General features: G+C 39.7%; 1 protein-coding gene across 1 annotated transcript in view; it reads left to right on the top strand.

The window, feature by feature from the left end:
- cog7 (component of oligomeric golgi complex 7) overlaps positions 1–17,063 on the top strand; it is a 57,852-nt gene that overhangs the window by 18,800 nt on the left and 21,989 nt on the right. The window contains exons 6-9 of the mRNA XM_060840733.1: positions 2,594–2,676; positions 3,552–3,674; positions 13,614–13,812; positions 16,505–16,632. Coding sequence (XP_060696716.1) covers positions 2,594–2,676; positions 3,552–3,674; positions 13,614–13,812; positions 16,505–16,632 — 533 coding nt within the window. The remainder of the gene's footprint in view (positions 1–2,593; positions 2,677–3,551; positions 3,675–13,613; positions 13,813–16,504; positions 16,633–17,063) is intronic.

Raw genomic sequence — 17,063 nt, 5'->3', positions numbered from 1 at the left:
GGATCTTGGAGAGTTTTAGGTTTGGAAGAACATACAAAGATAGGGTGGAGTGAGATGGAATTGGAAGTAAAAATGAAAATTCTAGAATTGAGATGTTACTGGACAAGGAGGTAATGTGTGTTAGAGAGCATGGATGAACAGAACTGGGACACCAACTTGCTTAGAGTCAGAAAAAAAACATTGGCAACTGATCTGCTGTTCTTAACCTTCCATAAAAAAAATTAGGTGCAAAACCAGGGACCAAACAGCAGGGGCTAGCAGTGTGCAATTTTTGATGAAACACAATGAGAACAGGATGCAGGGAGTGCTAATGACATCAGGATATGAACTTTGAAGGTGCCATGATCCTTTTTTTGATATGGAGAGTTTAATTACAGAAGGAGCAAGATTTCAAAGATTTTACCAAAAGATAATAGGCTAACTCATTTCCATGATCTTTTGAAACTATTGGGAGCATTGGGAACAAATGATGTGGAGGTGCTGGTTTTGGACTGGGGTGGGCAAAGTTAAAAATCACACAATACCAAGTTATAGTCCAACAGGTTTATTTGGAAGTGTAAGGTTTTGACCACTTCTGCTTCATCAGGCAGCTCGTGGGGCATGATCATAGGACACCAATTCTGTGTCCTATGATTTTGCCCCAATAGCTACCTGATGAAGGAGCAGTGCTCCAAGGCATATTTGATAAAACTTGTCTCAGGTGATCATATTGTTTTCACCCTTGGTCCCTTTCCAATAGCTGCTACATTCCTCTCTGCACAATGTCTGCTAAGTAGCTGCCTTGTGCACTGCCCAAGTGATCATTCTTTACATGTCATCCTGACAAACCAAAATAGTGAGCCATTCTGACTAGGAGGTATCATGATCAAGTTGAATTGAGCCTTCATCCAATAACTGAACACCATGAGTCAGTGATTAATTGATCATATTAAGAATTGATTTATCTCTTCTTCCTCGCAAACCCCAGAACAGTTCAGAAATAGAAACGTAAGATAGCCAACAATCTGCACTTTTACAGATTAAGTCAACTGACTCCAGTATTAAACCAGGAGCCGCCTTGATCTGCTTAAATCATGTTCATAGAATACACTGGATTTTCCTGCATCTTCCGAAAGTATGTTTTAAAATAAATATATTGGAGAGATAGTGGGGTTTTTTTCCTTACAGGGAGATATAATTGAAACATTCAAAATCATGAGTGGTTTTGATAAAGTAAATGTGGAGCAGCCATTTCCATTGGTAGGAAAATCAGTAACCAGAGGTTTAAGGCAATTGGAAAAAGAACAGGAGGCAAGTTGAAGTGAAACTTGTAATGCATCAAGTTAGGATAATTTAGAATTCCTTGCCTGAAACAGTTCCGGAACCATGTCAAATAGTAACTTTCAAAAAGAATTAGGTTTAGACTTGGAAAAAGAGAAATGACAATGGCATGGCCGTTAAAAGAAATGCTGGCAGGAATGATAAGCCAGCAGGCTTTCTTCATGATTTCAAAATGTGGTTACTAAATTTAGATAGCTACCGTGGATAAGCCTGTAGATAACACTTTACAATATTCTTTAATGCATAGCAGAATGATTTCATATTGTGGAGAAAGTGAGGACTGCAGATGCTGGAGATCAGAGTCGAGAGTGTGGTGCTGGAAAAGCACAGCAGGTCAGGCAGGAGAATCGACGTTTCAGGCATAAACCCTTCATCAGGATTCCCAATGAAAGGTTTATGCCCAAAACGTTGACTCTCCTGCTCCTTGGATGCTGCCTGACCTGTTGTGCTTTTCCAGCACCCCACACTCGACTCTAATTTCATATTGTGACATGTTTTCCAGAATCAGCAGAGAAGGCATTGACTTTAATCTGCACCACACGGTCTTTCTAGGGTATGTCTAAAATGACAACCAAAGATGTGCCAACCTGGGTGGGTATTGGGTTACTCCAACTCTTTAACCTTTCCTTTAGCCTTATGAGTGGCCCTGGAGATGCCTCTGGAAAGGTCAGCTGCTTGCACAGAGGAATCGCTAGTAGTAACTCAAAGAAAGTAAATAACTTGCATTTCCATTATGTTTTCCATGATTTGAGGATGTACCAGAGTAATATTTTGCCAGATGTAAAATATTAATGTGAAGTCACTCTGATGTAAGGAGCTCAGAGGAATTTTGCACAGCAAATTCCACAAACAGCAATAATGACTGAATCATCTGTTTTTTATGATGTTGGTTGAAGGATACATATTTGGAGAAAGTGAGGACTGCAGATGCTGGGGATCAGAGCTTAAAAATGTGTTGCTGGAAAAGCGCAGCAGGTCAGGCAGCATCCAAGGAGAAGGAGAATCGACGTTTCGGACTTATTCCCGAAATGTCGATTCTCCTGCTCCTTTGCTGCTACCTGACCTGCTGCGCTTTTCCAGCTACACATTTTTAAGCTCTGAAGGATACATATTGACTAGGACATTGGGTTGAACTCTGTTGCTATCCTGTGGGATTTTTGCAGTCACCTGAAAAGATACACTAATATGATAGAGCGGGTAGGAAAGGATTTAAAAACAGACCTGGGAGAGGGTAATTCTGGTATTTACCTGTTTGTATTTGTTTCCATTTCAGATCAGGCCCGGCTTTTTGTGAAAGTATTTGTGGCAGTGGACCGAATGCCCCAGCTCCTGACATACTACTACAAGTGTCACAAGGTTGGATAAAGCACTGTCTTCCCATTACTTAAAGGAAGGGCTAACCAGAGATCATGACCGGGTTGGGGCAGTGCAGGAAATAAGTGTAGAGAAGAGTTAACCATTTGAAATTCAAGGTCTAGAAATATCTTCAGGTTTCGTGTGAAACAGTGGAATTTATTATCAATAGGACTGGACCATGAGCAGTGGGCAACATGATGTCTTTTGGGATGAAGAAGTTCCCTATTGTTTTTTAAAATTTTTTGCAAGCCTGTTTTGTTTCAGACATGACAGATGGTTGTTAAAAGTGCTTTCCTTCTTTGGTCACCTTCCATCCAAATATACCCTGGAATATGATTCCACTCTTTCACTCATAGCCCCTTCTGTTGGACAAAGTTTAGACTCATGAGTCAGGCCCCATGAGCCAGCCTGTGCCCCAATGTGAGGCTCTGTGCACTAGCCCATTTTAAAGTGTGTGCCTCCTGTCCCAGTGTGAGCCCCATGTGCCAGGATCTCGCAATGAGTGAGCCCTGTGTGCCAGCAAGCTTGTCGTTTGTGCTCCCTGCCTGGATGTGTGACCCATGTCCTGGGATAAGCCCTGTGTAACGATACCTGAAGGAGAGGTGAACTGAGGCCTAGTGGGAGATAGTATTGATTCCTCTATTCTTGCTCTCTATGCCAGTCTATTCAGAATCTTTCATATCAATGCATTCCGTAAGTTATAAAATTGATTGTATGCTAGCTATATGCTGGAGCAGGACACAGGAAGGTAAAGTTAGTAAAGGCGTGGGGAAAAGCTGTAGTTGTGCCTAGAATGACTTTGAGTTGGATTTGTGCTGTTTCTTATTGGACCTTATATTATTGACTTAGTTGAATTTGTGTTTTGTGTTTTGCAGAGTCAGTTGGTCTCTGTGTGGCAGGAGCTGTGTCAAAGTGACCTCAGTTTGAATCACCAACTAACAGAATTCTACGATACTCTTTTGGCAACATGGCACTCACAGCTACAGTGGACTAGTCAGGTAACATCCAAACTTACAAATAAATAAAGAGCTCTAATCATATAAAGAACGAAACAGAACATAGAACATTACAGCGCAGTACAGGCCCTTCGGCCCTCGATGTTGTGCCGACTTGTGGAACCAATCTGAAGCGCCATCTAACTTACACTATTTCGTTCTCATCCACATGCCTATCCAATGACCATTTTTTTTTTAAAAGATATTTTTATTAGAAATTTAATATTTTGACAGATTTACAAAAATAAACAGAACTTTCAAGCACAAACATTAATATAAAAATAGATCTTAAATATATAATCATCAAAATTCAAAGGAATGATACTAAAGAAGAAAGAAAAACAATGAAACTCAGTTAACTACTAATCTAATCCACAATTATCCAGAGTGTATAGTTGAGTCACTTACATCCTTCAAACAAGAGAAAATGTTCTCCAATACACTCATAACAGTATAATAAAAAGGAAACTATTTCCAAACAATAAGAACAAAAAAAAAATAAAACATGTTTGAATGGAGATCCTCCCCCTTGTTCTCAGGGGGCCTTACTTCCTTTCTAAAGGTCCACCATATCCTCTCCCAAACAGTGTCCCACCCTTGACCCGGGCGCTCCTTAATAGGATTTAGATATAATACCGAGCTAGAGTTAACAGTGAGCGCCCCACCCCTCCCCACCCATACCTGAGTATATCTGATAGCATCAATGCCACGTACAAACACACATAACTATAAAATTACAACTCCAACAAATTACAGTTAAGTATAATAACATAAAATAGCAAGGGAAGACAACCCTGCTCCCAGAAGCAAAAGTAAAGTAGAGTAAAGTATCCATTTCTCCCCACGGAGTGTGGAAGAGGCAAGCCAACATAAATTGTCTCTTACGATTTATTTAAACGAGTCTAAAAGTTCCTTAGCCTCTTCTGGTGATCTAAAATTATACTCGGATCCTTCGTGGTTAAAGCATAACGTCGCTGGGTAGCGTAAGGTGTATTGAATATTTAAGTTCCTTAGACATTTCTTCACCTCATCAAACCCCTTCCTCCTTCGTGCCAAAGCCGGGGAGAAGTCCTGAAATAACATAATCTTGGATCCTTCATGGATCATAGCTTTAGGATCCTTTCCAAGATTTCTGGAGGCATCCAGGAGTATCTGCCTCTCCCTATAACTCTGCAGCCGGAACAGGACCGGGCGTGGGCGCTGGTTTGGGCCAGATCCGCGTGCTGCGACCCGGTAGGCCCACTCCACCCTTACCCGGTCAGTTTCAGCCCCCAGGTTTAAAAGCTGGGGCAGCCATCGCTCCAGAAATACTACTAACTGTCCCTTCCCTTCTTGTTCAGGGAGGCCCAGAAGACGGATATTCTTTCTCCGATTTCTATTATCCAGGTCATCCATGTAGATTTCAAAGGCCCGGACTCTCTGCTCCAGAGCTCGCACCTGTTCTGCAGCTGTTTGTGCTGCAGCCTCGGAGGGCGTGGCCTTTAGCTCCGCCCCCTCCACTCGGCCCTGTAATTCCTCGAGAGCCTCGCTGTGCTTTTGTAACTTTTCTTCGAATGCATTCCATCTCTGTCTGGATTCTACAATGAAATTGACGAGTGTCGTTTCCAGCCTGGCAATCATCTCTTCAAGGCCTGTTTTTACATCAGCTGCAGCCGGAGGAGGAGAGGAGGGTGGGGGAGGGGTCTTTGTTTTCTGAGAGCTGCGGGATCCCTTTGGTTTACTCATTATCCACTTGATATTAAACTGCTTAAATATAATAGTAAACAGCTAATTAAGGTTAGAAAATTTTTTTGGGTGGTTTGGTAAGTGTGGTGGGGGTGAGTAACTCACTTTACCCAGGTTTTGGGAAGAGCACTGTAAACTCAGACTTGCTGAGTCGCCGCCATCTTGGATCTCCCCCAATGACCATTTAAATGCCCTTAAAGTTGGCGAGTCTACTACTGTTGCAGGCAGTGCGTTCCATGTCTCTACTGCTCTCTAAGTAAAGAAAATACCTCTGACATCTGTCCTATATCTATCACCCCTCAATTTAAAGCTATGTCCCCTTGTGCCAGCAATCGCTATCCAAGGAAAAAGGCTCTCACTGTCCAACCTATCTAACCCTCTGATTATCTTAGAGATCTCAATTAAGTCACCTTTCAACTTTCTTCTCTCTAATGAAAACAGCCTCATGTCCCTCAGTCTTTCCTCATAAGACCTTCCCTCCGTACCAGGCAGCATCCTAGTAAATCTCCTTTGAACCTTTCCCAAAGCTTCCACATCCTTCCTATAATGTAGTGACTAATATATGCGGGCATGCAGTACTCCAAATGTGGCCACACCAGAGTTTTGTACAGCTGCAGCACGATCTCATGGTTCCGCAATTCAATCCCTCTACCAATAAAAGCGAACACACCGTATGCCTCTTGACAATCTTATCAACCTGGGTGGCAACTTTCAAGGATCTATATACCTGGACACTGAGATCTCTCTGCTCATCGTATCTGGACACCAAGATCTCTCTGTTGATCAACTAGCTTGTATTTATACAATACCTTCCTCAACTCTTGTAGAGGTTATTCTCCAAGTTTTTGCCAGTGAAGAATATTTAAAGTGTGGTAACCAATGTTTCCACTAAGCTACACAAATGTTTCCGTGTGTAGCCTTGAAGGTACCCATAGGTTTGTGTTAAATTTTGGATTTCTGGATAATCTTTTGCTGCACATTGAAACAAACTAGCCATGTGTAACAACACAGCATTACAGGGAAAATTGGAGTTAATCCTTTAGGCAATGTGACAGACAGTTTACATACAGTTTCACTTGGCCTTTTGGAACTGTGATGCCCTCGTCAATAAGAGCCACAAAATAATTGTAATTTACAGCCAACTAATCCCCTCCAGCTCGCACATGAAAAGAACACACATGAAGCAAGCCCCTACAAATGGCATGTGATAAATGACCCAGATAAACTGTTTTGCTGTTTGTTGATTGAGAGGTAAACATCAAATCCACCAGTAATATCTAAGAGTTCTTACTGTTTTGACTAGGGCAACAGCAAAGCAGTACAAATCTCCCAAGAAATCATGGTGTCATTGGTTACTTGTACAATAATTTCTTGGATCATCTTTGTTAGAATAATGGAGTATGTTTGTGGATACATTGTTGCTCTGCAACAGTTTTGCAAAGTAGAGTTCTCTCAAATCTTTTTCAAAGTTGGAAGTCACATGACACCAGGTTATAGTCCAGCAGGTTTATTTGAAATCACAAGCTTTCAGAGCATTCCTCCTTTGTCAGGTGATGAAGGAGCAGCACTCCAAGAGCTTGTGATTTTAAATAAATCTATTGGACTACAACCTGGTGTAATGTGATTTCCAACTTTATCCACTCCAGTCCAAAACTGGCACCTCCACATCATAGCTAATCTTTTCCAAATTAGTGCCAGGAAATCTTTTACGTGAGTGGAAAAAAGATGAGTGGAAGACTGGGGCCTCTATTTAACTGAGCCAATTAGTTATAGTCACTGGAGTAGCTTTAGTCACTGGAGTGAATGTTATTTTCAAGTATTTCTAGAATACAGGTGATGTGATCAAGGCAGTTGCCCATTCATTGGCTCTTAAGGGGCCCTCTTGCAGTGTAATGTTAGTGCCCAAACCCATGGACTGGGAAGCCCATGTTCAAGTCCCACCTGTTCCATAGGTGTGTACTAACATATTTGAACTGGTTGATTAGGAAAATAGGCTCATAGGCCATAAAAATCAGATAGTCTGCAACTGGCTTTACCTTTGGCCCAGATAAGGTAAGGCTGGGAGATCCTTTGACAGTCTTTAACTGACACCCTACAGGTATATAGGCAACTTTCAGCATTCTCCCAAACTAGTTTATCTAACAATTAAAGTAATAAAATTGAATCTGTTACCTCTTTTAAAAGCTTTGTTTGTCTGCCATCCTCAAAGTCATGTGACTCTTTGGAACAATAGGCGAACTGTTGCATTAACTTTTGATTTTTCAGTTCAAAGAAGTCACGTGGTAAATCCTTTTCAACTTGAAAATTGTACAGATCCAATCTCTTCTAACTTTGGTTATTTATATATTTGCCTAAGGATGTCGCATTCCCAAAACTATCTTGTGGCTCATAAATGTTGGATAGGTTTTGGGGAGTTAAGAGGTGGGTAATTCACTGCATAATTCCCAAACTTGGCTGTATTCAAGTTGGAATGCACCTGGTGAGGAATTCACTATGCATCTGAAGTGAACCCCAGGTCAGCAGTGGCTCCTGTAGAATAAGTATTGTTTTCATGTGCTGTTGTGCTAGCTAGACGAGATTCTGAGACTGTGAAGGACAGGGCAAGTTTATAGTCATGTGCATGAGGGCATCGCAATTCCAGAAGGCTTATTGAAATTGTACAAAGACAGATTGCTTCTCAGTTGGCTGCAGGTATCGCAATGTGCCAGTTTTTATGTTCCCATAACAGTAAAAAGAACAGTACCTTGTCAATTTACTTTCTGAACAGATGTAGATAACAGTTCCATTAATCACTGGAATGTGTATGTGGAATTTGTTTAATTTGAATCTGTTTAGTATTTCACTGCTTGTCTTTATTCTCCTTCCTATACTCTAAAAGTCCCTGAATTGATAATCAGCCAGAGATGAGTAGGCATGTATGCCCAGCTCTACGGCTACACCCATCCTGACTACCCCCGAGTTCCGATTATCCTAGCTCTAGGCTAAACCCTTCCCTTTCTGGGCTAAACTGTGAAATAACCACAAAAAAATCTTGTTTCAATCCTGGAGCAATGTTGAATTGGCTGACCAACCAAGGTTAAGGTTATATCCTGAAAATCTGCTTCAAACTTGGGCTGGAGGGTGAAGAAAAAATTGACCACAGTTCCCATTCTATCTGTAGAGTGACTACTGTGAGCAAATGTGAGCTCTGTTTGCATTGCCTGAATGCCACTCTTCTCTATTTGGTCTTGTGCTCTCTCGCAATAATAATTGAACAAAATAAGAAATATGCATAGTCATCACCCCATCAATCCATAAGGTTGCCACCCCATCAATCCCAATCATTCCAGACATGAGGATCAGTGATCTTTATCCAGTATAGGATTGACCTATTTCTCATATGTGCTTGTATCCTTATATTTCTTTATCCATCTTTCTTTCAATCATTTATCCTTTTTTAAAAAAAATGGATGGACAGGCTTCAACCTGTAACTCTTTCTAGAAGTTTATATATACCACAGTGACTACATTTTAAGTTAGGTGTGTATAAAATATATATAAGGGGAATTGTGAAGACATAGCATTGAAGAGCTGGACAAACCGGTCTGTTGGACAGCTGGGTTCAGCAGTTTGGAGAGCGGGCCTAAGGGGATGACGCTTCCTGTAATTGAGATTTTATTTCTGAATTTAGGCGTCAACTTGCACTCCTTGGTGTTTTATTTCATGCTCTTTAATGGAAATATTTCCCCTTGCCCCAACAAGTGTTTGAAAATTCTTGGCTTTCCTTTTAATTGTTTCCCTGAGGGTGCAGTCTCCAGTCCAGTACAACTTGTTACACTCGAATTAAATTTTCTGCCTTATCTCTGATCAGTTTCCAAGAATAGCTTTATGTAAATAGATTAAACGTTAAGACATTACTTCTGAAAAGCAATAAATGTGAAATGTCATGTAAAATCTCTCCGGATCTCGCATGTTATGTTCCGTTACTGCAGGCAACGTATCTAGGGCGTTCAGCCATAATGAAGGCTCATATTAATAGAAAATCAAGTGTTTCACCAGAATTTTACCTGGATGTAGACTTGGGATAAGAAATCAGAGAGAACCAGTCAGAAGGTTCAATCCCACTCCAATGATGAGCACGTAATTCCAGTTTTCTGGTTGTGATTCTGAACCTTGGCCCTTCAAATGGATATAAATGGTAATTTTGAACAGAGCAGAGCTTTCCTCAATGTCTTGTATAATATTCCTCACCCAACACCCAACAAGGCTGCATTATTTGGTTATTGTCATATTGCTTCTTGTGGGCCTAACTGTTTTCAATTGGCTGTTATGTGTTCTGCATTACAAAAGTGACTAGACTTTGGAAATGCATTGTTGGCAGCAGAGAGCTTTGGAACATCCTGAGGTTTCAAAATGTTTATTAACACAGAAGTCCGTAGAGATGTGTGAGCATGAGAAAAGCTCGTGGGATGATTTATGTTGTAAACTACAAGTAAAAAGAAATTTGGAATCAAACAGAAAAGGCCAAAAGTACAATCTAAAGCACCTTTCCATTGTCACATACCCCAGTGTGAGTGGGCGGATGAGGATTTGAACTCTGATTAGATGTAAGTTGGTGTATTGAATCTGAAGTTAGATTAAGAATCCAGATATTAATTCTGTTATACATTCAGACTTTAGAAGAGCTGTAAATAAAAACCTGGGCTCAACAACAGTGTTGGTTAATACTTCAGAAAGATCCATCTGGATCACAAAAGTTCTTTCAGGGAGTAAAAGTGCCATTGATAGATGGTCAGGGCCTATGGCTGACTCCATGTCCCACACTGAATCACTCTCTGGAATGATCTGGAATTTCTATGAAATCACTACCATCAATTCAAATAGGCTCACTGTCTCTTCCCAGGGTTACTAGGGATGGGCAATAATTGTCATCCTTTGTCAATGCTGCTAATGTTCCGAAAAGGAATTTTAATAAAGGTGGAAGTCGCAGCAAGTTAGTGGAGAGGAACAAAGGCGCAATCATAAAGTGGGTAAGGTGAATCAGCATGCGCGTACAGAAATAAAAAGGACTTTGGATTTATAGTAAGGCTTTGTCAATCCTCAAAGCTTTTGACAAATTGAATAGAGTTTTTGTTTGTAAAATTAATTGATTAAATAGATAAAGAGAATGTCCTTGGTGTGCTGTGTATTGATGTTTAAGAAGGCCTTTGATAAAACCTTTCATAAGAGGCTAGTTGGCAGAAGTGAAGAGTGTTGCGAAAGGCTAAAAGAAGACATTAGTTAGCAGACTAAGGAAACAGGTACAATTTAATGTGAAATAAGTAGTATCAAAAATGAAAGCATCTGTTCAATGGAAAGATACTGAAGGCGGATTATAACTGGAAAGATGTAAGGATTCCAATGCAGAAAGTTAAACACTGGAGGTTAAAGATTTTATGACTGTGTCCAAGCATGTACTTTTTAGTCAAGAGTTTTATTTCAACTTGCACATCATAATACCCCAGTCACAGTGATAACTTGTTTCCTATATACAACCAGTCAAGTTCTCATCCAATTCTCCCTTCATTGTTTCCTAGTTGCATTTGGTCTTGAGCATCTCTGCCAGATCTTACTAGATGATAACATAAATCTCTGAAAATGAGAATATGGGGAGATAAAGCTATTAGATCAGTAGCATTTGGGGACTTTAAAATTAGGGGACAAAAACATTAGACAGGCCTCTTTCTGTATTGTAGTAATCTTTAATTCTAAGGTGATAGCAGGTACAACTTGTAAAAACAACTTTCATTTGAGCAGAAGGAGGCTAATGGAAATTTAATGAGGTGTTGAAGTTCTACAGAGTGTTGGTAGAGTCAGTAGGGAGACCTACTTCCATTAATCAATCATAAGTCTTCGGTTTAATATTATTATCTAGAGTGAAGGAAGAGTTTAGGAGAAATGTTATATTAAAACCTGGAATTCTTTGCAGTGGAGAATCATTGAGTCGGAGACCATTGCATTTCCAATCATGTTGATTTTTTTTTAGTGCATGAAAGCAGAGTATTATGCACAGTCTCACAATTGAGCAATAATGACTGAGATTTTCTCAGAAAGGACAAAGTCCCAAAATCAGGACTGTATGTGTTCTTGAGCCTGCATAGTGGTAATCTTTCCAGTGTGAGCCTCTTACTTGGCCAGGCTCACCATTCAGTTCAGAAGAATGAGCTCACCACATTGCCTGCCTAATCAGAGCACCAGCAGTTAGTTCTATATTCTTGATAAGCTACAGAGAGCAAGAGATGGCCACTGAATTGAGAAGGAATGTCTTCACCCAGAGTGTTGTTAATCTGTGGAATTCCTTGCTCAGGGAAATAGTTGATGCAATTTCAGTAAACGTTTTTAAAGGTAAAGTAGGTTTTGTTTTGAAAAATAAAGGAATTAAGGGCTACAGTGAGAGCGCAGTTAAGTGGTTTTGAGTCTGCAAAAAGTTTAGCCATGATCTTATTGAATGTCAGAGCAGGCTCAAAGGGCTGGATAACCTACTCCTGCTCCATGTTCTTATGTTCACTGCTGAGGGTGAAGGAAAACAATAAGGTGGAACATTTGGCAGATCTGGGGAGGCATGTTCTGATGATCAGATGTTGAGCCCTCTGGTAGTACCATTGGGGCTGTGGAGTGACTTCTCTTGCTGGGAGCCTCTCATTGGACCATAGACCCTCATGCAACATTACTTCCCATCTCAGAAAACTGCTGCAGGGCTGCCTCTTGAGAGCTAGTGGCCACCGACCATGGTGAGACCCACTTCACTGCTGGCAAAATGCTAGCTGCTCAGTAGATGGGCCTTAATTGGGCCTTGACTTGGTTATATTTGCCATTTGCCTCTGGTCAGAGATAAGTCAAGCCACTGCCTTTCCACCACTGATAAATAGTCTGGAGAAGGGACTCTGATAAGGAGGAATTTTATTGCTTCCCACTCAATTCAAACTGGTTTTGCCATCAGTGGCCAATAAAATCTCACTGTCTAATTAAGCTAGTGACAAGGAAATATTAAATGGCTTCATCAATTGTATTTTTGTCATTCCTTCATCAAATTATCAAATTAATCCATTCAAAATGTCAGCAGTAATTTCGACATCCTTATATGTGATTTGGATTATTCATGTCAATGGAGCTGTGTCACGCACATGGAAAAATACAGGAACATATTATAAACATGAAGAAAAACATAGCTCTTTGCAATTAAGAAACTTTATTTTTAAATGATGTTGGTGCATTTTTTTAAAAAGCTTTCCGAAACAAATGAACAACCAAAAGCTGCTGAAACAATGTTCCCAGAGGCAAAATTGAAAATAATCAGTTCCTAGAACGTGATTAAAAGGAGAAAATAAAAGCTGAAGTTTTTAACTCTTCAATAAGTGGAAATTTGTTGTTCAACAGTACTTGAAAAGAAATTTGAGGAACACCGATTTAGGTACTGACCATTTAAAAAATGTATCCACTTTGTATCATTTTTATCACCTCATGTCTCAAATTGCTGTACAGTTTCAAAAAGTCATTTTTATAATGTGATGTTAGTTGGATATTGATCAGAATATCAGAGTTACCTTCCTTGTTGTTTTTCAGTAAGGTAGGTGGGGTCTTATTTTAACATCTCATCCAAAAAGTAAGCATTGTCAACAGTACAGTAATCCACCAGATTTGTAGGTGCTCCCTGAACCCAGTACCTTGTGACTTGGAGAACAATCCATGGAGCTATTGCTGCCTTCTAAAGTTTTACATATAAATAGAGTAAGCTTGGTTCCCTGAATACATTCCTGATTGCATTGAGTATTTGAGGTTCATAGTATTGATAAGGTTAAGGATAAGCTCCAAAAATACACAAAATTGAAAGGAGCACAAGCTTTGCTGATGGGGTGAAATGAAGAGGGATAGGAAGATTCTTGAGTGAAGCAGAAATACCATCATAGATATTTTTGGACAAAATGGCCAGTTTCTGCCCTACAAATACTCAGTAATTGTTCCCATACATTAAATAATGCAGCTTTTGCTTTTGTATGGAATTTACTGGATGAAGGATGAGGATTTATGGTCCAGACCATATTTTCACCATTTTCACAATAGGGAAAGACAAAAGTTAATGAAATCTTTCCTTACCTTTGTAATGTTATGATTCTTTATGAAATGTGCTCTAACCTTTTTTCTTGTACTTTACTTTGAGACCTAAAAATCTATGTGTAAAAGAATACTTTTGTTGTACAGGTCTTCAGGAACCCCTGTGAGATTGTTACCGTGCTGCAGATCCAGACCCTGGGAGCTATTGTTCCGTCAATCCCTGTCTGCCTCAGCACAGCAATGGAGAGAGCGAGCCAGGAGGACAAGCTTAGCATGCTGCTGGATCTCCATGACAGTACTATTCACTTTGCTAAGGGCCTGGAGGCAGCTATGCTCCCACACCTAGGTATGTTGGCATACTGAACTTGGCATCCCACAGGAATTGCAGCGGTAAGGGAGGATATTCACATGGAATAATGCATTGAATAAATCTCTTAGGAACAGGAGAAACAGTAAACCTATCTCTTCATGGTAGATTGACCTCACTTTGATATCTTGGAGTAAATTCACCTCAGTGTCCTGCTCCCAGAGTATGGCGAAGCTCCTGGAAGACAAGCTATAGGTTGTTCATGGCCGTGTTTCTAACTTGCTGTCACTTTGATCACAGCTCCCTTAGTAGCTCCCTGGACTGGTGGATTTATCCTGATTCTTGATGAAGTGCTTTTGCCCAAAACATCAGTTTTCCTCCTCTTCAGATGCTGCCTCACTTGCTGTGCTTTTCCAGCACCATTCTAATCTTGACTCTAATCTCTAACATTTGCAGTACCCACTTTTGCCTGGTGGATTCATCCTCCTATTTCTTAATCCCAAAGCTGGTCACATGGCGAACTGCTTCGAGTGCTTGCTTCAATGGGATCTTGTTCCAAACAGCTTGTGTAAGATGTCTGTGCAGAGTATCTTCAGATTTTCTGCAGAACCTTTGGACCAGTTCAGATTGTTGAGGTGCAGTTTCAACTTTCAAGTGCACTGGATATAACGACTCATGTTCCCCAAGAGTTCGTATTGGGGCTTCAACTTTTCCACTCACTTTGATCAACAAGGTTTGCATATCCAAGTTTGTAAACAATATTAAATTTTGGCTTACCCTAGCATATTGGCTATATTACGGGTCTAGTGATCCAGATGAATAGACTAATGATACTGAAACAAGTTCAGTTTCCACCTTGGCAAAAGAAGGATTAATTCAATTAATTCATTAAAGATTTATAGCAGTAATCGGGACCAAAAATCTTTCAAATTAAGAGAAAAGCCCTGAATGATTTATTGATGCCCTTTTGGAATGGAAATTTGATGTCCTTGGCCAGTCTGAGCTATCTGTGACTCCAGACCCACACCAATATGACTGACTCTTAAGCTCCAGTAAGCACTCATCTATATTCAAGAAGTTATTTCTCTGTTATCTCAATGTTAGTTAGGAATGGGTAATAAATGTTGACTTTGCCAGTGATGCCAACAACCAGGAAATTAATAGAAAAATGGGACAGAAAATTAGTGGATTGGTTAAACAAGTTACAAAGGCATGTAGATAGACAAATGAATGGACAGCACTAGGGGAGAAAGAATTTATTGTGGGAAATGATATTGTAATTTGTTTAGGATCCGAGAAAGACAAATTAGAATATGTTCATAATGGTGAGACATTGTTATCCTGGATTTGATCCCAATCACAAAAATATGGTCCTAGATGACCTAAACAGCAGAAAGATTTTCTCTGTGTCCTTCATACCTTAAAATCTTTGATCAAATCATCCCTTTTCTTTCTCATTCCAGGAAAGGCAACCCTAATTTGTTGAATCTCTCCCTGAAATGTAATGTTTGGAGTCTGACTATTATTGTTCTAAATCTACATGACACAACCTCCATGACCATGATATTCTTCTAAGACATGGTGCTTTGAGCTATTTATGGTATTCCACATGTGATCCAATCAGGGATTTCTTTCTACCTGAAGCATAACTTCTATTCATTGTTTTCATCTGGTTCTCTTTGATACTTAAGCCAGCATTCCATTAGCCTATTAATTACTTTCTTAATTGCATCTGTTTTAGATGTCTAAATGATTCGGGTACTTGGACGCCAAATCACTTTGTATGTCCACTGTTTCTAACTTTACACCATTTAAAAGGTCCCCTGTTTTTTCCTTTATAGGTTCAAAGTGGATAACAGTGTATTTGTTTACATTGAACTCTGTTTGCCATTGTTTGTCATTTTACAAAATCCATCACTACCTCAGATGTTGTGACTTCTTCTGCACTGCTTTACAAAATTGGTTGTCATTGTGACATTAGTAAATGTGGAGATATGGTTTTCTATCTCTTCATCCAATACGTTATTAATTAATGTGGTTAATAGTTAAGGTTGTAACACATCATTGTGCTTGGCTCTTCCAATGCCATTCCAAACAATCAGCTTCCAGTGGTCATGGCTATGATCCACTGTCTCACAGTTGACAGTTTCCTGATATGCGCTGCCATATTCTATAATAGCACATTTTGCTAATTCAAGAACCTGCACATTATCCCTTCTCTCTGTTTTCTGTGTTTCAGTTAGTTTTCTTAGCAATTCAGTAACTTGCCTTCAATTCTGTGAATTTCAACATTAGCTAACAGTTGTTCCTGAGGAATTCTTCTAAATGCCTTCTGGAATTCATGTATATTATATTGGTAGACACTCTCCAACCTTTACTTGAGACATTTTTAATCTTAAATTACTTTCTGTTTATTAATTCCAGCATCTCCAAAGCCTGTTTACTACTCATTATATGCTTTCCTAGCAATATGGTAACAAAAAAAGTTCAAATAGTCTTTGTTCTCATTTATCTTTTTTGGACCATGACATTCCAGGCATGAGAACCAAGCATTCTCATCTATTTACTTCAGTATTAGTTTTAATTTTTTGAACTACCTTGTCCAAAACTCTAGACAAAGACTTTAAATGCTTAATCCCTCAAATTTATCTGAATCTGTACATTCCAAGTCTGGGAAATTGGAAAATTGCAGCAAGTTTTTATACAATTGTTAATTTTCATTGATTCACAGGTGAGACCAATTTGGTGAAAGTTACAGAACTGGTTGCAGCAATCCACAGCCCATACCTGCCTTATCAACTGCAGTACGGTGACCTGGAGGGGTCAAACTTGCTCATTCAGATCAGTGCCATTTCACTGGTAAGGCCCATATTTTGGATCACTGACTGTTTTTCCTGCCAAAAAACAATAGTGGGGAGATTGTAAACAGGGGAATGGGGCTTTATGCATAATAGTGACAGGGGAGGTTTTGGCAACCTTCATGCTTAGACTCATTGTAAAATGACTATTAATCCTCATTAGTTTTGTTTGAAATCTTGTGGAAAAAAAGCTGAGGCATGAAATATATTTGCCTAATTTTGATCTCAGCAAGTATATAAAATAGGGAGGATTGGACGGGAGCAGTAGAGTCTATACTGTAATGAACAGGGGAACCTTGTTTATCCGAATGAGATGGGCAGGCACTATTTCGTTCGGATAATCGACTATTCAGTTAATTGATTAAATACCTTTCCTCTGGGGCTTGGAGTTTTTAAAGTCTGCTCCCCATTCAGGAGACTGCAGCAACACAC

This window comes from Hemiscyllium ocellatum, chromosome 20 (assembly GCF_020745735.1).
Source record: "Hemiscyllium ocellatum isolate sHemOce1 chromosome 20, sHemOce1.pat.X.cur, whole genome shotgun sequence".
Classification (NCBI taxonomy): domain Eukaryota; kingdom Metazoa; phylum Chordata; class Chondrichthyes; order Orectolobiformes; family Hemiscylliidae; genus Hemiscyllium; species Hemiscyllium ocellatum.
The sequence above is the reverse complement of the archived record's forward strand: the minus strand, read 5'-3'. Positions and strand labels throughout refer to the sequence as shown.